Source organism: Lissotriton vulgaris, chromosome 12, assembly GCF_964263255.1.
Source record: "Lissotriton vulgaris chromosome 12, aLisVul1.2, whole genome shotgun sequence".
In the NCBI taxonomy this organism is placed as follows: Eukaryota; Metazoa; Chordata; class Amphibia; order Caudata; family Salamandridae; genus Lissotriton; species Lissotriton vulgaris.
In genome coordinates, this window is record NC_141700.1 from 82,871,666 (window position 1) to 82,893,213 (window position 21,548).

General features: G+C 43.8%; 1 protein-coding gene across 1 annotated transcript; it reads right to left on the reverse strand.

Annotated features, from left to right (window-relative positions):
- Positions 1-6,051: 6,051 nt before the first annotated feature.
- LOC147673393 (la-related protein 6-like) lies at positions 6,052-21,232 on the reverse strand. Its single transcript, XM_086947253.1, has 4 exons — positions 21,103-21,232; positions 14,103-14,292; positions 11,701-11,911; positions 6,052-8,102 (listed from the first exon to the last, which is right to left on the reverse strand). The coding sequence occupies exons 2-4, from the start codon at positions 14,282-14,284 to the stop codon at positions 7,032-7,034; spliced, it is 1,464 nt and encodes a 487-aa protein (XP_086803379.1). The 5' UTR covers positions 14,285-14,292; positions 21,103-21,232; the 3' UTR covers positions 6,052-7,031.
- Positions 21,233-21,548: the final 316 nt, after the last annotated feature.

Sequence of the window (21,548 nt, forward strand, 5' to 3'; positions counted from 1 at the left end):
CCACCAGACCGCCGGGGATGCCTGGTCGCACCCTGGAAATACCCATTAAGGGACCATCTCTCAGGGAAGCCAGGAAGGGTTTCGCAGCGGTCGAAGCGCGGAGGTACCCCTTCGGGAGTGATTCCAGCGCTATAAGCGCACACAATTAATTTCAATTAATCACTGTAACGTCTTTGAGTCTTTCCATGTTAACCCTATGGTTGTGCCAGTCACCAATGCTATATAGATGAAATGCTGATGTGTTGCATACAACATATTCTAGACGATATGTCTGACTTTTGGGGCAATCACTTTAGCTACAAAGGATGCATCCGAGGGCTCTTTTTTAGCAAAACTTATCTTAAGATAGTGTTCACCACAGAAGGTTAAAAAGGAGCAGACCGTTCACGCAACCTTCCTCCAAGTCACCAAGTTTCGGCGCTGAGCGGCTACATCCTCAGGAGCCTTCTTCAGGACTTGTTCTAGTAGGCATTGTGGACCCTTACCTCGTTGAAGGGCACACCAATGAAAAGCAGCCCCAGTGTGGTGCGCTTCATGGGATCAATTCAGTAATGTTGGACTAAGGGAGGAAGGAGTGAATATCACTTAAAAAGAGGGGGGGGGGGTCAAAAGCTGTATGGCATAACTGAAGTCCACATCTAGTGTAGTTCTATGGTCTCCCACAATTAGAACCAGTCTACTGTTCGAAGGAAACGGTAGTTCTGGAATATCCAGATAGATCTCAGACCCGGCAAGGATTGTTGAACACGATCAAACATCCAGGCAGAGTCACTTCAACTTGTACTTTTGTCACTCGGCGTGTTAGAAGTTATCACACCATGCAAGATGTGTCAGTATGTGTAATTCCACTAATATCCTTATAATTGGTTAGAACTCAAATTTAAAAAACAAATTATGCCTCGCAATCTACATGCAGCTCATTGATGGGAATAGTGCTCGTCACAGAAGGAAAACACTGGGACGGTACCTCATGAATGGTAGGTGACAAAAAGACCTCTGCAACAGAAGTGTTAACCCATCGAGCTATCCTGCATATAAAATACAACTGTGACTTACCCATTGCAGTCTGAAACAAGCACATCAACCATCCACACTAGTTTATGATCTTCTAACCAGTTACTAGAGAACACACACGTCTCTTCTGCAAGTGCAGCATCATTTTAAGGTATTTGGGGCCCCCGGCAAGACATCTTAAGGGGGGCCCTGTATGGAACAAATTTAAATTTTGTTACGGCTTTCCTGATACTTCATTCCCTTCGTGATGCCAAGCAATACTAACCTTTAACAGTCTCACACAACAGTTGAAAAGGGGCTTTCCCTGGGCCCCAAAAAATCCTTAAAATGACACTGTCGAGAGACAAGTCAGGGTAGAGGAGGTAGGGACAGAGAGAGAGAGAGGTTTAAAGAGAGAAACATAGAATTGAGATCTTTCAAATAGAGAAAAAGTTCACTTTTATAGGGGGACCCTTGGAAGGTGGGACCCCAGGCAATTGCCCACTTTGTTCATGTCTAAAAACATCTGAGCAGGCACGTTAGCTACCATAGTGAACTGCTACACCTCTACCCGGAAACTAGCTGGATAAACAGATCTCTGCGGCATGTGTCTTAACCTTATTGTTTCCAGAAGGTGGCCCCACCTCCCTTTCAACTAGCCCCACCCAACCATTGCACGGCTTAAAGATGCCGATGGTCAGATGGGACACAAGCGACATCCAGAATGACACTGGCAGACTAAGCATGTTGGGGTGACCGGTATAAGCATGTGGTTCGAAAGGTCAACTCAAGATTGGAGAATCAACTAATAGAAGCAAGGCGGCCTTAGGCATGTGCAAGCTGTGCACCTGCACAGGGCCACCAAACCACAGGGGCCACCACGCCAGGCCTGAGGCACTTATAAATGGTACACGGGGGGGATGTACGTCATTACCACGCACACTTTTACAACGCGTTCCATTACAACGCGGTTGTAACAACGCAAGTCGTTACAACGACTTGCGTTGGGGGGGCGCAAATTAAAAAAATTTAATTTACTATTTCAACACCAGTCCCCTTGGATAGTAGGGAAGGTTTTGGGATAGTAAATTAAATGATTTACTATCCTTGAGCGCCACCCAGCGCAATTCGTTGTAACAACTTTCGTTGTTATGACTGCGTGGTAATGGTACAGCGTTGTAACGCTTTTGTTATAAACGTCGCATACCGTACACGGGCACTGGCTGGGGCCCTTGAGGATCTTAAGAAATGGTGCAGGGGCCCCGCCGGGGCCTCTACCTACGCTCCCTGCCCAGGGCCACCATGAGCTTAGAGCCGCCCCTGGGTAGGGGGACTAGCCCCAAAGTGAAGATGACAAACTGGTCTGAACATGTGAACACCAAAGGACAATGATCAACTCGTTGACCTCTTACGAGTGAATGATTCAGCCCTAGTCAAGGGATGTGGCAGCCATATTTGTATACAAACCCCACTCACTAGGGAATTACTGAGGAAGTGTGCTTACCTATCCCCTTACCTTCTTTTCCGCCCCTCGGTGCTTATATAGTCGTCTGCTATAATCCTTGTTTTTCTAAACCACGCTACAATGTATGAAGGAGACAAGGTTTATCAGGTTTTGGTTGCCTCAGTGTCAGCTACACTAGAATTGAAACAAACGGCAACTTTATTTCAGGCTACTTGACACTTACTGCTTTGTTAGTACAGCTGTGTTTATATAAAACAAAATGCTTCAAAAAATAAATCAAAATAAAGGGAGCTTTGGTTTGGAGAGGGACCAAGAAAGTAGGATGCAAATTTGGAATTTACAGAGCAGAGAAAAAAAAAAGTACTAAAGCGTCACATCCGGCATACTTTGATGTTCAAGGTAGAATCATTGTCAAGATTAAATGGTATCAACCGTTCTGCTGGGAAGCCTGAAGAGTGGTAGGGATCTAGTCATCTTGAGCCTGAAATATATCCCCAGTCATCTGTAAAAGACACACAATTGATGGACGGAATGCAGAACAAATCAAAACATTCACCCCCAGGCAAGAGATCTGGGTTAAATTGATCATTCTTTAGCTCACTCCGCCACCCCAGTTTAGACCTGGCCAAATGCAAATCAGTCTTGACCCTGTGCCTCATGGGAACAGTCCAGCCCGAACTGCCAAGCCATGTCCTCCCTGGACCGGTAACAAGCATCCTGGGACCGGTTTCAGGCAGGGTAGCTTGATTCCAGTGGCACAGTGAGCCCAGGACCCACGTCTGGGCATACCTGGTGCACTTAGGGCGATAAAGCAAAAGACACAGAATTGATGGACGGAATGCAGAACAAATCAAAACATTCACACCCAGTCAAGAGATCTCGGTAAAATCCACCAATCTTTCTTTTGCTCACCATGCCACCCCAGTTTAGACCGGACCTCAAGGGAGGCTCTAGGCTCATGGCGGCCCTGGGCAGGGAGCGTAGGAAGGGGGCCCTGGAAGAGGGGGGTTCGGGCAGAGCAGAGACCAGTGAAGAGTGGGGGGGGTCAAGGTTTTGGAAGTGGAACAGAGCGGAGGCCGCCAAATCCCTGCGAGGGGCCGCCACACAAATATGTATCGATCCTTAGAGGATTATGATATTAAGGACATATATTGGCGTGTTGGCCCCTGAGGTTTGCTGGCCCTGTGCAGGTGCACAGCTTGCACATGCCCAAGACCGCCCCTGCTGACCATATGCAAATCAGTCTTGACCCTATGCCTCATGGGAACTTCAGCACAATTCTGTCGGAGTCTGACCAGCTTAAGAAGAGATCCCCAATCTTACGCAAATTTTTTACCCACAAGGTTCAGAGTTTTCTAGGCCTAGATAGCCAATCGTCTGACTGCACACTGGATCTGAAGAGCAAAGTAGACATTTTCCACCATGAAAGGAAAACTCTAAGGGTCCCCCACCAATGAGCGGATGGTCTTCACTAACAGTTCCATTTTCAATAGGAGTACCGTGGCATCCTGAACTCATTTCCATCATTTTTTAGAGAAATATTGTTTGTGAATTTCTAAATGCCAGGTAAGCGGCACCTTTGTTTTGCGTATTAAGGTGGGTGGCAACAATATGGATTCCATTCCACACATGCACTTAAAGCAGGACTTTCCAACTGCTCTTCATCGCTGCAGGATGCGTCCCTCTCGATCAAGTCACTGTTTTCAGTTGGAATGCCGGCACCATCCCACTGTAGCAATGGACATCACATTCCAATGGATGGCAAGTTTTTGTTTATCCTGAATGTGAAATCAAACAAGTTTCACTGACTTGGCATATGCAGTCTTAATTTGCATTGGGAACCATGGTTATTGGCAGAGGGACAATTGGATGGCCGTGCACGAATCCTGAGTTTGCGAATCGCAATTCGATGCACAAATGCTTTGCAGCTAGTTCTGCAGTCGCAAAGCATGCCATGATTAAGGTCTCTCATGGGCTGATGGTAACTATTAGCAAACTCCAAGCTGCTTGTAAAAGATGCATCGAGTGGTATGTTCAGGCGCTGATCATACAGACAACTGCAAAACTCCTTGAGGCCACGCAGGAAATTTCTAATCCTAGGATTGCTACTGGCTAAACATAAAAATGTGATAGGGGGCTATCCCTCAGGGGCCCGAAAGTGGAAAACTGGCTGAATGGATAACTGCTGAGGGATGCCATATGAAATTAACACACAGGAATGAGAAGCTGGAAGAGGATACTAGGGTATGGGCAGCGATGCTCACCGAATTATTAACACCACCGGATAAATTACCTACATAAATTAAAAAGGATATACATGCCTGCTGAGATGAAGAGCGACCCTAGAAAAAGATACACAGGGCCGACAACGGCCGGGTGGGGTTGAGTAGGGCCCGTCCCGGCTGGTACATATGCAACAATCTCAGTGTCATATGGCATGGAATTTGTCAACTGCACCCACTATGTGATTTAAGCAATGGGGAGGAGGGAAAAGTAGGGGGGGGGGGGGAAGAGGATTGACTTCCAAAATGTCTTAATGAGGTGTGATAGTGCCTTTGGCTCTAGATTGTTGGATGTTGTATTGTTCATTAAACTGCTAATAAAAATTATACTAAAAAAAAAAACTCCTTGAGGCCACTTTCTCAATGTGTCAGTGTCACTGTGAACCTTTAAGGAGAAGGAGTTCATAATTTAGACACACTGAGAACATGACCACAACAGTCTAGTCCTCATGAGTCACAATCCAGTTCCCATCTCAGTAACATAAGTAATCTAGTGGACTCCTGATTTTAGGAAAAAAACTCCTTTACAGCACAGTCACTTTTTTGTGCTTTTTTTTGGAGGGGGGGGTCTTTTTATTGAATGGTTCTACAAAATAAACACAAGCGACGTTATATTGGTCGCATATCAAGTATGAAGACAACAAAACAGACAATCGCAGCTCCCGTCAGGGACCAACTAGATGACTAGTGTACCTAATGTACTGTGACACAGCATTTTCACGGAACAGTAGTTTTGTGTTAATTACATCAATCCACTCTGGCATCCACCAGAGGATCACACAAGCCTCCCTTGTATTCATTCCAACCGCGCCACATTTTGTTCTATTTATTCGCGCAGCCCCTCCCCACATGTACCACTTTCTCTGCCAGCATGCACCAGTCCATGTCTTTCTTCCAATCCTCCAAACTTGGACTCACATCCGCCCTCCACATGCGGGCTATATTTTGCATAGCAACCATTAGTCCCGAGGTGTCCCAAAGCGGTTTCATACGGGTAAGATCGGATTACTCCCACACATTGAGTAGGGATAATTCAGCAGACAATGTCAGAACACCTCCTACCACCTCGCAAAGACAATCACTTGTGTAGTCACTTTCAAGCACTCATCGCCTCTACAAGAGAGGATGTGGTAACAGAGCCTCTTCTGTGCACGAGGAACATCTGGATCTTTTCAGCGTCATGCACAGATGAAAGAAAATAAAACTAGCCTCTTGGAATTCATGCTTTTGGGAGAAATGAAAGAAATCCACATTAAAATGTATCTGAACGATTATACCTTCAACAAATAAATAAGTCACCATCAACATAAATAATTCTCAAACATTTATTTCAAACAGTAAATTTGTCTCCAACCTACATTTTATAATAAATCTCACACTAACTGCATTGAGTACCTTCTGAAACCAATACTCGGATGTCAGTAGGGGTATTAGAAAGGGTCTTGGAAAAGGATCCATTCATGTTATCTGCTGAACTAACTCCAAGATGGCAACATGGAGTATCATATTTGGTCTTAAAAGATCCACTAAGGGATTAGCAGGATTGTTATCTTATCGAGCGTATAAAGGCAAATATACAAACAATTGCATCACAGGACATAGAACCTGATAGACACAGATTAATGTTACATTTGATACCCGACATATGTATTGGATTAGTGAAAGTCAAATCCCTACTCGTCTACTACTAAACCAGATGCACATGATTTCCTTTATAAGTGCTTCAGTGAAATTAGTACCACAATTTGACTGTCACAATTTCCATCAATTGCAAACTTCAAACAATTCCAGTGTGAGTGGAAGAACACAGCCGAAAAAAAGTACTGTGTCAGAGTGTCCATTTATATACAGATTGATTTCTTACTTAAAATGACCCTACGAAGAAGTGCGTATTGCTAGTCCAAACAAGAGTCTTTTGGTCATGGGATCTGTGCTTTAATAAGGTCTGAACATCCTCTTTGATGAATGGCACCCTACAGAAGAGATCTGGCTGCCATCTGTATGGATCCTCAAACAAATAGAAAGCATGCCTGAGCCTTTGGAAATGTACATCCCCATGCCTGCAATCACCTGGTTTAAGGCGGCAAGTTAACCAGGAACCCCCATACACTCTTCTCAATCTTAGAATCCATTACAAGCAAGACCCAATGTGAGCCTCGATCGGACTAGAGGAAAAGTTGCTACAATCTTGCATGGCTCTCCATTGGTCATACACGGACACCTCCCAAACTGTTCCTTGGATGATCTTGATCAGTATTTAAGTGCTATCGGGTGATTACAGAATATAAATTTCAGTGTCGTAGCACTAATTTGCCCCTTCCAATACTGTTGTGGAAACCCTTGGAACCATCTGGTCCAAGTGGTAGACGAATTACTCCAGAGGGGAGAAAGGATGAAGATGTACTTCCTGAAGGCTTGAAGGGCATTTGCTTACTTTCCATGAGCTTGCTATACGCAGCGGCTTTTCGTTGTTTAACCCATGGGCTTCCAGAACTTATCCCACTATCGGAGGAGTAGTCTGTGAACTTCTGCATTTCAGGGCTTGTGCCATGGGTGGAAAATCCTCGATTTACTTGCTCCACAGCCAAGGGAGAAGGGTAGTGGGAATGGGCAAAGAGCTTGCGGGTCAAGAGGGGACTTGAACGGGGGCTGCTGAATGAAACTGGTTTAAATATGGCTGGACTGCAAACAATACCATTAGTGAAGGCTGAAGTGGATAAGCATCTACTAGTGAAAACAGGAGAAGCTGGTGCACTGTCTGACTCCGAAGAACTGTAGAGCGAAAGGTCTTCGACAGCATGCTGCAGTTGGTCAGCAACTCTAGTCTGCTTCTTTGTAGGTTTCTTATCCACAAACCCAGCGTCTTCAAGTTCTTCCTTTTCCTCTCCATTTTTCTTTCGGACACCTCTTTCATTGAGAAGCACAACTTTGATACTGGCACCATTGGTTGAACATTGATTTCCACTTAGTTCTTCATGAGCTTTTATGGCACTTGCAAGGCTTTCATATTCAATTAAAGCACAGCTCTTGATGTTCAGCTCTGGGAATTTTGATAAATATTTTTTCACATAAGAAGGAACCTCTTTCCCAGGTTTCAAGACACGTATAGAAACAATGACACCATAAGGAGAGAATATCTTAGTGACTATTTCTAAAGTATTGTTCTGAACAAGAATGTTAGGAGCATGATCTTGCAGAACAAAATCCCACGCTAGGAGAAGCTTGGTTGGAGCTAACCCGAGAAGAGACTCCGGAACTGGAGACTTTCTTCTGACTTTTGTCCCCTCTTCATTAACCTCCAAATTGTCTGAAAAGTTGAGGGCATAGAGAGTTGTCCTCCAGTCGCGAGTCAGGTATTTGACCTAAAAAAGGAAAACAAATCTGTTTCAGCATTCAATTCATCATCAGATAGAAGGCAAATGCGGAGTCAAGAAATTATTCTAAAAGCGCTTAAACACGGAAATGGTGCGAACCCTGTAAACATAATACTGTATTGTAGATAAAAACCTGAGGAAAGCAATAAGAAGTAAGGCCGGAACGGCTGTACAGGACATTGTGCATTTCCCCAGGAGGCTGGAAGTGTGTGGAGCCAGTTTTGTTACTGGGTGCTGGTTTTGCAGCAGTGCTACATTATTAGCCTCCAATCAAAAAAAAAAAAAAACACAAAAAACACCCCACAAAAAAAAAAGGCAGCAGTCTCCACTCACCATTCACTTTCGTTTCCATCATCCCGGTGTTTTAAAATGTTAATGTTTTAAAAGCTCCCACTACAGAGCCCCTTGTATATTCAGCAATTTTCAGCAACATTAAATGTGTTACGATATTTCTAGTGATTAATGTCCCTGCTGGAGAGAGATCAGAGTTTTGTCTAGTGGCAGCTTTGCCTCATCTAAGGTAGGGCAGAAGGTTAATATGCCTGCCGCAAAGAAGGTGTACTATGCAGAACCCAAAACAGTATTTTATGTACATAGCTCAGTGAGTTCCTGCTTTTGTCACAGATTCTTTTGTTGCTTGCAGTTCATAAATTACAACCCTAATGTAGCACAATAAGCTTGAACGGCCAAAGAGCTGCATGCAAACTGCATGATAAAGGATAGAATGTTAGGTTTTCTCCAGTCTCTCATTATCCCAATGTTGTCAAAAAGGGTTTGTTTGGGTAGAAATCAATTCTTATTAGTTAAGCCAACCCTAAGCACAGAGTTACATTTTGAATCCTGAATTTGTGCTTCTCCAGACCAAGCACTCTTAAAGGCCAACACCCCCTAGTACCTTTTGTCTTATGAAACATTTTCATACACTGATTTACACACATTATTCATTGTCTCTAGGAGTGTGATGTAAAGTTCTGATACCCTACACTGGTATGAGAGGTGCTAAATTAAATAGATGTGAGAGGGGTGGCTATGGAGAGAGGAGGGGCACTGTTGGAAGGTGATAGTGAGGGAATCATTGAAAGCCTCAAAGATTGTCGTATCCTGGTGCACTGTAAGGTCACCATTTACTATGCCTTAAAAGCTAATACTATTGACTATATAATGCCAAATATGTTGTAGAATGCACCATTTTCCCCCCAGATTTTCTTGGTTGGGGAGAACCCCTGTAAACCCCTCTTGTGATTAGGCTCGCTGTGCAACATACAGGGGTTAGTCGGACACTGCCAGGGCTGCTTTGGGTCACCAGTGCGGCTCGATAAGGAGAGTGCATTCCAAAGAATCACAGGGACAACACAAAATATTTAATAGCTTTTCCCTATTGGAAGATACAGAACCAGCCTCCAGTTTACAGACCAACAGAGTTCGACGAGAAACATCGACCTACATGCCAATACCTCTGATTGAACTCGAATAAGACTGACGTGAATTCAAACTGAAACTTATCAAGTAACTAGTTTCATGCTAATCCCTACCAGGTTAACTAGATCAACACCCGGTACAAACCCAAAACCCAGTCATAGGCAGCAACAAAGACTTCTTAACAAGTATAAACTTCAAAACCACAAACACCTCTTGGGTCACTTGACAACGATCACTCACTTCTCCTTTTATACAGTGACATACTCAGAAACATACTACAGTAACTTCTGAGCACCTTCGATTGAGTCTAGATGATATAATAATTATAAGCCCTCTCTCTACGCCATTCCCAGACAGATATGTGCCATAATCGTTGGTTGCCTCAGAGATTACAAATGAACCAATTGTTAGTGGAACTTTAGTCAAACTAGTTTGATTGCTGAAAAGCTCCAACATATGTGCCAATTCAGTATCTCAAGGATAACCACTATGAACTTCTTCTCAGACTGGCCTTCCTCAAGGAGAATTAAGTCCATCCAGCCCTTAGTCACCTCTGCTACTTTTATGCTCGTATACATTTCCAACAGGCAATAAATATCTTTAATGATATCATTATGTGACCCTTTGTAACCACAAAGGCCCAGCTATCCCTAGAGAAAGAAACATTCGGACCAATCCTGCACGTGCAGCAGAAAACAGCATCACTCGTCCACCGTCATTTGTATATAGGCTCAGAAAAAGATACTTTAAGTTTACCTTGCTGATGCCCTGGCTCCCAATATTTATCTAAGGGAATTAACATCATGCACTTTTCACTTTTAGCTGCCCAACCTCCAATCACTGGGAAAATAGTGTAAGAATTCAATGTCAAAATAGACTTAACTTGTGCCCTACTTATCGGAATGGATCGATACATCGAGTGCCCTCAATATGCCTTCAAATCCTTGCACCGGTCTTCCAACCAATAGGTAAATACGATTTTTTCAAAACAAGAAGCATAAAAAACAATCACAAGCGTGTAGCAATATCCCACACCAATAAGAACAGCAATTAACCCTGTTGATTGGGAGTTTGTGATGGATAATATATTCATTATTCGTTGTCCTGGAACCTAGTATCTTTACCTCCAAACAACTTAATCAAGTTTTTGATACCTTTATTTTCATTTAACAAAACAATTACCGTGATTTTAGGTCAAGCGTGGGCAGCGCATGCGCTGCTCTACGAGGCATGCTGTTTTCAGGTTCGGACATGAAGCTCTGCCCACATTTTTCATTTGCTTGTGTCATTGTCCACTGCAAACTGTGGCTGTTCATTCGTCAATAGGCTTGGCAGTCCCTCCTTAATACCGCCTGGTCTCATTTGGTAACCTATCATGTCGACAACCCCTTTTACGCGTGTTGTAACTCAGTAGGCTTTAATTACAGCCTCCGAGCACCATTTTCTAAAATATCTTTATCCTGCCTGCTGCAGCAAGCAGGACATGCTCTCCAATGCATTTTTTTATTTTATTTAAAATTTGTATAGAATGCGCGCTGAACACATTTGCAATTCAATAAGTCTCACATCTGCGAGAGTTTAAGCTATTGGCATTGTAAATGACCATGACTTATGTATCTGTTTAATAAACACATAAATTAAAGGCATGGTCATTTACATAGCCAATAGATCAAACTCTCGTAAATGCGAGACCTATTGCATTGCAAATGCTTGTTTTTGTTTAACTTCAGTTACAACTTCACTGTGAATAAATAGATCAGCATATATTGCTATACTTTGACAGCAGCCATGAAAAGTACATTAAAATAAATTGAAATATCGAGGAGACAGACACCAAACCCAATGAGATCTTTAAGAATAGGAATGCTACAATTCAACAAAAAACTAGAAATAAATCAAAGATTAGAAGCAAAGGAATAGAGTTATTTTCCTGCTGATATACAGCAATAATGTCCACTGCCGGTAGAACTGCTTCCCTCAACCCTACACAGGCACCAACCTTTGAAACACTGTCTTGAATGACAGGCTACTAAAAAAATCAATAATGCTTGACAGATTGATACATAACCTTAACTCTCCTTTCATGTTCTTCGAATTTTTTGGTAGCCGCCTTACATGTTCACTAACCCACACTTATACTTTTTAAGATATCCATTTCATCACTTACCTTCTTAAAGGAAGTTAAAAGCTTGATGCTGACAAATCCCATTTTGTTTTTCTGTACGTGCTTCAGAAGGAAGGCATCTCTCGTTAAATTTTCATCAGAAAGGTAGAACTCCACTTGGGAAACCAACTTTTTAATCAGATTTGAGTCAGGTAACCCACAGTCAATCTCCAAGGAGTCCTCATCAAAGGTTTCGCTGAGGTCACAAAAACTCCTAAAGAATGATAAACAAGAATTAACTGACTGCAGACTCAATGAGGCCTTATAATGACTGTTTAGATAGGGAATTATCGCCAAATATATTCCCAGTGGGAATTAAACATTGATCCAAAAATGTCAATAAAGCGGGTGCATTCTCCGTGTGTTGTCCAAGGTAAGAGGGATCTATTTACAAATTGCTAAAACTTGCAGTAACTAAGGAATCAGTCTGCCTCGGTCAATGAGGCCAAATACCACTGGAACACATCTCATTGTGGTTCCCTTTTGTAATTCCAGGGTGAGAACAGATTAAACTGAATCCTTAGATAACTTTACATGGTTAAGGATTAGTTCAAGTATTTCCAACCCCCCTTTTATTGCCACAATGATTGAACATTGGTATGTAAACAATAAAATATGTCAAGTACTGTGTGTTTTTTAAAAAAAACATTTAAAGGTTCTAAAATTATACCTAGCGATAGATTTTACTTCATGAACTTCCCCCTATAATCTAAATTATGTATCAAAATAAATATTTAAATGTACCTTTTAAGCATGGGTGAATTTTGCGAATCTGGCGTTCGCGAATTTGAGAACTCGCAATCCGCAAAATCCGCGAATTTGCAGATTTTTGTGTTTGCAAGGGTTTCTGCCAGTTTGCGAGGGTTTTGTACCAGTTCGCAATTGCGAACTTACTTGCCGGCTCGCAACGGTCGCGACCATGTTGTTTCTACGTCTGGTTCATTCATCACAGGTTCACAGTACCCTCTGTTTCACCACTGCCACCCTGTTTTACCCATGCCTCCCTCTGGTACATCAATGCCACCCTCTGGTACATCACTGTAGATTATGGGGGGGAAAGCAAGCACACCTGCCCTACTTCAACTGACATGAATTAATTTGGGGTTGATTTATTAATGTGTCACCGTTTTAAAATTCCAGTCTGGCACCTGCTTCCTTATCTGTAATTTGCTTTCTGTTGCAGTGCAATTTTTTTTCCAGGACCTTTGTGGCCTACTTGTAGCTATTCTATGAGCCTGCTGTGAGGGTCAGAGCAGGGTCATAGAATTGTTGCAACTAGCAACTGAACTCTGGAGGGGCCCCAGTCAGGAAGCACTACAGGGAATGGTTACTAATGAGGAGTTTGAACTTTTGCACCTGCTGAGTGCTTTCAGTTTTGCAAAACTCGTTTTTCTGCAGAACAGCAACTGTAATGCCCCAAACAAACTTACTTGTGAAAGTTGATTTCTAATCCAAAAGTGATCCAAAGAAAGTCAAAAGGCCTCAAATCCAAAAAAGGCAAATGTCAACCTGAGGAGTTATTCTGATAAAAATCATCATTTTCAGAAGGTCTATGCTGCTTGCTAGTGGATTTCTTGTGCAGAATTGCAAATTTTGTAATTTTGCGAGTGCGAGATTGTTGCTGCCCCGCACCTACATGTTCGCAATTGCGAACTCTCGCAATGCGTCGCCAAACTCCCGCGGGATCCCGCGCAAGATCCAAATTGGCGCAGCACTTGCAAAATATCGAGAAAAACAACTCGGCAAACGCTGAATGACGGTAAGTGAACGCCGCAATATTGTATCACCAAGAAAAAAAATCCGCAGCGTGCGGATTTTCTGTAAATTCGCGAGAGTTCGCGGATTGCGAATTTACCGAAAATCCGCGAGCGGTTACTAAGAAGCACCAGACAGAGGAAGAAGAAAGGTAGAAAGGATTCAGGTGAGAGAGGCAAGTGTATGACCGATGAATGAGTGCATTGAGTAAGGAGTGGGGGTGAGACTGGTATAGAAGAGCCAACCTCACATTATGGTAGAAAAAAGTAATAAAAGGAAGATCCTTCTGATGAAAGGAAGAGCAAGGTGAGAAAGAGGAGGTATCCGGTTATTAATGGACAGATAGATTGAGAAGAGACGTAAAAAGATGAACCTTTGGACATGTTCAGGATGGTGGCCTGGCCGCACTTTGAAGAACGGTGAGCCAGGGTGATATAGGAGAGAGTATATTGTAATATACGGGAAAGTAGAAAAGCAGATAAGATAATATGGGGATGTAGAATGGGCAGTGTAAAAAGGAGCAAAGGAGTCTGACAATTGTTAGTTCTGGACTGAACCACAGTAGAAAATTACAGGTTGGCATCTTCTGAAAATTATGGACACATGTTGGGTTAATTTTACAGTGATAGATACAGTGAAACATGACCTACCCCTCATAACTGCTGCTGTGACTGTCCTGTGCCAGGTGAAATGAAGGCGGGTTCCTTTCTCCAAAATGGTGGCCCTGATGTGTGTCCGTTCCATAGTAGAGTCTTGCTTGAACTTGAACTGGGGTGCTGCGCACACTCTTGTGGGAGCTCAGCCTTAGAGGCAAGGACGCCACTGAGGACATGATGGCCCCTGAAAACAAGAAGGGAAGGTTACATTGAAGAAAGAGCCTTGTGCAAGTGAAAGCGGTAGGAATACCACGTCGATGAAGCATTGTATGGCCGGTATTAGAAAAAACTGCAATAAAAAGACTAAAATGTATGTGAACACAAAAAACATAAGGAACTTTGGCACGATGTGAAGAGTTTCAGAAGATGGGGTAGGTCGTAGAAGCCCCACAGCCAGAGGAGCCTGGGCGGGTTGGGGTGGGCCCCACAGCCAGAGGAGCCTGAGCGGGTTGGGGTGAGTCGGCCCCACAGCCAGAGGAGCCCGAGCGGGTTGGGGTGAGTCGGCCCCACAGCCAGAGGAGCCCGAGCGGGTTGGGGTGAGTCGGCCCCACAGCCAGAGGAGCCCGAGCGGGTTGGGGTGAGTCGGCCCCACAGCCAGAGGAGCCCGAGCGGGTTGGGGTGGGCCCCACAGCCAGAGGAGCCTGGGCGGGTTGGGGTGAGTCGGCCCCACAGCCAGAGGAGCCTGAGCGGGTTGGGGTGAGTCGGCCCCACAGCCAGAGGAGCCCGAGCGGGTTGGGGTGAGTCGGCCCCACAGCCGGAGCAGCCTGGGTGAAGCAAGGAGTCTGGGTATGGCGCATCAGTGGGCCACAGCACCGGAAGACTAGGTGGAAAGGGTCTTCGTGGGACCCACAGCGCAAAAAGGCTGGGCGGAGTGTATGGCGGGGTCAACAGGACAAGGAGCCCACAGATAAGGCGCCTTGGCAGGAGTGGCTCAGGGCCGCCTCAGCCAGAGGAGCATGGGCGCGGTGGGATCCTAACGAGAGGACTCTGGGCGGGATTGGTCATGTGGTGGATACATATCCAGAGGAGTTTTGGTGGAGTAGTAGTAGTAGTAGTAGTAGTAGTAGTAGTAGTAGTAGATCTTTATTGCTAGATTATCAAAAAACATTGCAAGTAAAACTTTTAAAAAACGATTGCAAAAGAAAACACTATTTATGAAACAATGGATACCGATTACAAATCGAGTGAATAATATATCTATGAGTCTTAAATTTAAAACCTGCAACCAGTCGGATTCATAAAGTTTCTACAAAAAAAGAAAAAAAAAAAAAAAAGAAGTACACGGACAGGGCTGTAAAATCCATAAGGTCTAGAAAAACTGAAAAAGAGCAACTGACTTTAATACACAGTTGGGGCTTATTGCCATAACAGCAAAACACTTATTATTAATAACTGACCCAATTCATTGATTTTATACCAAATAAATTCCATTGTGCAAATAGGCACAAAAAAAGTGCAGTTTCAAGATATCGCTTAAAGCGGAATACCATAAACGCTAAATCATCCACAATATCCTCATTGTGCAAGTAAGCTATAGACATGCATCATTGTTTTCAAAATAACTTCAGCTATAAAATACATTTGAGCGCCACTTGTGTAAAAAAAAATGCAAGATACAGGTTAAGCAGGGTGGTCTATTTTCTAAAGGAAGATTGTCTAAAACAATCATTTCAAAAGATTTACACATATTAAAATGTATACATAATAAAATCCATTGTATAAACAGACTATGATATCCATATTGTGCAGATAATATAAGAAAAGAAAAAAACACATCAGGGATTTCACATTTGATTCTTACTTCTTTAAGGCACCCCCTAGACTGCCGACCCCAACTGTTTTTCAGCAATGGCCAAAAGCTTTATAGATTGGCATAGCAGGGGGAATCAATTGGCTCAAGAAGCATAAGCTCAAAGCCTGACGAGCGAGCTTACCCCGGCTTTAAGAAATAAGGGTTATTAAAAAAATGCTAAATATGTTGAGCAGTATAGGGCAATGACACGCTATGTGCAATAAAGTTTCATGTGACCGCCCACACAAACTAAAATTAGTGCTTGGCCATTGCTCCAATGGGTCAGGTGGGGGCTCAGAGCAGTCTGGGTTAGGGGGGCCCACAGCTAGAGGAGTCTCCATGAGTGGAAAAGGGTGGAGTCAAGAGGGGGTGTCTACAAAATAAGGAGCTTGTGCAGGAGGGATCTGTAGGGTGATGAGCTGAAGCAGGGGGTCCCACAACGCGAGTAATCTGGGTAGAGTCGCAGGGCCGCTATAACACGAGGATCTTGGGCAGTATATGCGAGACAGAGAGTGCATAAAAAAAAAAAAGCATGGGAACTGTGATCCTGAACACAATGGGGGCAGATCCAGTGTCATCTTAAGGATTTTGGGGGCCCTGGGCAAGACAAATTTGGGTTCCCTATACAGAATAAATTTTAATTTTATTATCCATTTCTTGCTAATTCAAGCCTGCATAACGCCAAACAGTACTAGATTATATGTAATCCTTTAACAAGGCAATACAAAAAGCTGAAATACGTCTAGTCCATGAACCTAAAAATCTTTTAAATGATTCAGGGTGGAGAAACAGAGTCCGAGGTAGAGGTAGGAAGATAGGGAGAGTGATGCAAACAGAATAATAGGATAGGCAGAGGTTAGATGGAGAAAAAAATAAAGAGAAAAATCACTTTCCCAGGGGGCACCTAGGAAAGTGAGGGCCCTGGGCAATTGCCCATGCCTTAAAACGTCTTTGGGCAGATCAGCGAGTGCAAAGTCAGGATCAAATACATAACTAATAAGAACAAAATATGTGTTAACTATATTGTAAGACTTTCACTAAAGGGAACAGTATAATTATATATACATATATATATATACATATATACATATACACACACACACACAAAATTAAAAACTTTATTTAAAAGTACATGCACCTTCAATGTAAAACAAAAGCAAGTTAAACTAATCTTCACAGTAGTGGAACCCCCCCTTTCTTTATTTTGAAAATGAGGCAACTCAAGACTGTCATTGACCAAACAGGAATGGTTGTTCTTTGACAAGAAGTATGGGAACTGTTTTGATAAAATTACAAAAGCTTGGGAACATTGTTCCCAATAGTTCCCGCTCACTTCAGCCTCTGGGCACAGCGCAAGGAACCTGGTCTGGGTGGAAGAAGGGCCCACAGGGGTCTTCAACCTTTTCTGTACTGGGAGCTTAATATGTTCAATGAAACGCATTGAGAGCTACTAATATTATTATGGTCAGTGTCTGGGAACGGGAGCCACCGTTGCTGAAATCTGTACACACGGGTGCCTTTTCTGGGTTTGCAAGCGAGGTGATTGCAAAAGCGATTTCTCAATGGTGGTGTTGGGTACTGGGATATGCTTAAATGCCACTGCTCAAAAGTCGCTCGTAAAAGGGTGTAAGCAAGCACTTGTGTTGCTTTCGGGGGCGGGGGGAGGAAAGTGTATGGCACTTCATAAAAGTTAAAGTGTTGTCTCTAAAAAGACTGTTTTATCAGGACACAAAGCCACATTCATGTACAGTACAATTTAAAAGGTGTCTTTGTCTACAGGTTTATATCCACAGACTGCATGCTGTGCAAAAGTCTCCCTGCTATATTCCTAAAACCCTGCATGGAAAAAAAAAAATAGCCTGGATTTAAACTTATTTTTTTCTCCCATATTTATTTTGAATGCCCCATCTCCAGTCCTTCTACACGATTAATTATATATACATACAATTGTTTCCCCTCAACCAAATAAACGAATATCCCAGCTGAAGTGGATCCTCTCTGTACTTTTCTGCATGTGCATGGTTATTCATCGGAATATAAAAAATATATCCCGGCAACCTAACAATAGCTATTCATTTCATCAAGTTTCTCACATCCTCCCCTCTAATGATCACGGCTACGTCCTTAATGTACAACAAAGAAGCTGGAGTAAATGCATGGTGTTTTCTTTGAAAGTAAAAGAATTCCAATAACCAATGGATTGACTGCTAACATCCTCCCAAGTAGTGTGTTATTTGCCGTAAAGCGCTGCAATGCCTTGTCACGGGTAGGAAGTGATATGTATAAATGCTATTTCAATACAGTACAACACAGAAATCTGGGTCGGGAGCAGGCGGACATGGCCAGAGAGTCCAAGTAGCCTGGAGGTGCAGACATGGCCCCCTCAGTGCAAGTAGGGGAGCCTGGACTGGGTGGGTAGGGAGCAGAGCTTAACTTGAGCTGGTGGTTTCCAGTGCTCAGCACTGGCAATTAATTGTCAACACTGCCAGTTATCATAGCTGCCACATGGTGGTGCTGTTTGTGCGATTTAGAGAGAAGTAGAACAACCGTTGTTTTATTAATTTAATATACATAAAAAAAGAACTAATAGCTGCCGCCCAAGCCATTCTTCCAGCTTTGGGGGCCTCGACCAGTCTGAATTGTCACACTTGTAGCAGTGTGAGGATTAGTAGTTGTGCTGGTACTGTCATTGGCAGCGCTGGCAGGAGCAATGGACAGTGCAAGCTGCAGTGGCCTCCTGACGAGAGCCCTGGCACTTATTTATTTACAAATTAAGCACTGGTAGGGAGGGGCCCAAAAGGTGAGGAACCAGAGCAGAGAGGGGCCACAGCTTGAGAAGCCTTGGCAGGAGGGGGCTGGCACCGTCAGACGGCACAGGCAACCTGAGCAGAAGAGTGCCAAAGTGGGCAGACAATGCAGTGCCCAGTCAAAGCCTCATAGGCCAACAGCCCAAGGAGCCTAGCGGGTGAGGCCCCACAAGCCTGCGGAGCCTTCTGAGGGAGGGGCTAGTTTGGCAACAGCACGATGAGTCTGGGGGCTGGGCCTGCATGGACAGAGCACAACGACCACAGGAAAGGTTGAAGAGCACATGGGTTGACAGCTTGAGGGATGCTTTTGCATTGAAACCGATGGCGTGACGCATTTTGGGCACAGAAACATACAGGGAGAGAAACGTATTGAATTTGGAAATACTGAGTGGAGTGTGGCACAGGTCTAGGACCTCTTAGCTTTTGGACACTGAGGGGCAGATTTATGAGGCCGTTGCACCTCTTTGCGCCGCAATTGCGTCACTTTATTTTACGCAACTGCAGTGCAACAATGCGCCCTATTTACAACGTGACGCATCCAGGAGATGCGTCACGTTGTAGAGCACTGCGCCATAAGGAGGCGTTCCTGCGCAGGGGGGGGGGGGGGGCGTTCCTGCGCAGGAACGCCTCCTGAAAGTGGCTGAGTGAAATCTATGAGATTTCACTCCGTCACTTTCAGGCCAATGCTGCGTCAAAACCCTGCGCCTGCTTGAAGCAGGCGTAGGTCTTGACGCAGCATTGTGCACATGGTGCACCCCCGAGCCTTGCTGGAGCTTGCGACGCAACTCCAGCAATGCGCCACATTTCCGGCACAGATGCGTGACGCATCTGTGCCGTTTTTGCACCATGGGTGGCGCACTGTGGCGCACGTTAACTGGCGCATCCCTGGGGATGCGCCAGTTAACATAAATCTGCCCCTAAGTCCCTGATGACAGTTGTCTCAAAAAAAGGGAAAGATATTTATTGCACCCAATATATTCAGACAATGCAGGGATTGCAATTGGTCATGTGTGATAAAGTGCACCCAGCTGCAGACATTATATTCCATATGGTTATAACAGGTAGGTTTTTGTGCTTACCACAACCCGCATGGTCTATTATTTACCAGACTTTCTTCCCTCCAGCAAGTCCCTGTACACTTCACATGCACCCCCTTGGTCTAGGGCTCAAGTTTACTTCGCATTGACATTCAGAAACCGGTTATTTACATTAACTGACGGAAAAGAAGCAAAGGTGCCCCGACCCACTCACCTTTACAAACACCTCGATTTTAAAGACATTGCGCAACAAAGCTAAAAATATGGTAAAAGCTCCTCAAAATACTAAAAAGTGTATTTCATTAATTTACTGGAGTGTTCGCACCTTAGTACCTCAGATTATACAACTGTAGTGAAAGGCAAAGTAATAGTTCTGAAACATGAATTTGGAAACATTCATCCCCCCACCCTACAAGAATGCCATTATGAACTTAGTTGTCACGTGAAGCCAGTCTGTGGATTTGGTTAATAATATACATGCAAATACTGTATAGTTTAGTAAATCACACAGCAGGTTTTGTACAGCGTGTATTCTAATCTCAGATTTAAGGGTGCTCCATATATCATAACATAATACAGAAAGGTGAAGCGAAATACAATTGACGAGGATCACACAGTTTGGTCAAGTAGGGAAACCGGGACTGGCATGAGTGCGGCCGTCATTTACACCCAGGCCTTGCTTTTTGACCTATTGCAAGAGGTTTGCGTGCACTCGTGCAGTAGTTACTTTGAAGAACAGCTGGCAAATTGCTGGCTCGGATTTTGCGCTTTAAATTTACCATACCTTTTCATGAGGTGGGCGAAAACAACGCAAAACACCGAAAATGTAGGAACGGAGCTTGAAAAACAACTGCAAATACAGTCTGCACTGCCCTAACATATCACTTTTTTCCAACAACAAATTCCGAAAGAAATAAAACGCCTTAAGTAACACGTGGGAATAAAGTTTCATACAAAAAAAGTTTTCGAGCCCCGTTTTTGCTTCAATGTTTGAACGAGGCCCGGCGAGGCAGTTTGAACTGAAATGGAGGCCTTGGGTGTTTTGCAGTGTCAAGAAGTCACTTCACTGCTGCTAAATCAACAAGCATTGCCCTTGGGGGCCAGCTCCGTGCACACAATTAAAATAAGTTCCGTTATTACAAATTAAAAGTGTACTCTTGCTTACAGTAGAGCACGGGAACAATGGTGAAAAAACTACTTCATTAATAAATAAAGGAGACTTTTATATGCAATATTTAAAGAACACTTTCCTATTGGATGCCTTCCAATGTCAGGTGATGTTGGGGAGAATTGTTTACCGATTTAAAAACATGAACTTTTTAAGTAGACGGTAAAAGTTGCAACAGACGGCCACTTACTCAGTAAAGTTACATCCCCTGCTGCCCTTCAAACCTTGAAAAACTGACCGGAAGTACACGTTTGAAGCACCAACATTCCCTTTCTATTAAGCGATCACCTCATTTGCATAATTAATTGAGAACAGCTGCAGCAAGCGCGCGCCCAAGCTCTGATCATGGAGAGGTTCACTGAGAAGCCTGTTCCTGCAGACCTCAAACTTTGCAAAAACCTTTAAGTTGACAGCTGGCTACCAACCTCCCTCTTGCGTCAAGGGGGACTTGGAGCCAGGACTGGGGTTTCAGCCGAAATATTTAGCACCATCGGGCGCATATGTACACCGAGGAAGGTTAAACTACAATTCCCGGCATGCGTAACATTGTTTATGGGAAAAAAAACTTTTCACAGCTATGCTGACAACTATGTTGACCCGACCTATAGGCAGAGGTTAAAGGTGCTTCCTGATTAG

What these genes read in the sequence shown, in the direction of transcription:
- LOC147673393 (XM_086947253.1), bottom strand. Translation starts at nt 14,284, where the DNA reads ATGTCCTCAGTGGCGTCCTTGCCTCTAAGGCTGAGCTCCCACAAGAGT. An exon ending in CACAGCAGCAGTTATGAGGG is followed by an intron (nt 11,912 to 14,102) that starts GTAGGTCATGTT and finishes ATCATTCTTTAG; the next exon opens with GAGTTTTTGTGACCTCAGCG. An exon ending in TTTTAACTTCCTTTAAGAAG is followed by an intron (nt 8,103 to 11,700) that starts GTAAGTGATGAA and finishes TTCCTTTTTTAG; the next exon opens with GTCAAATACCTGACTCGCGA.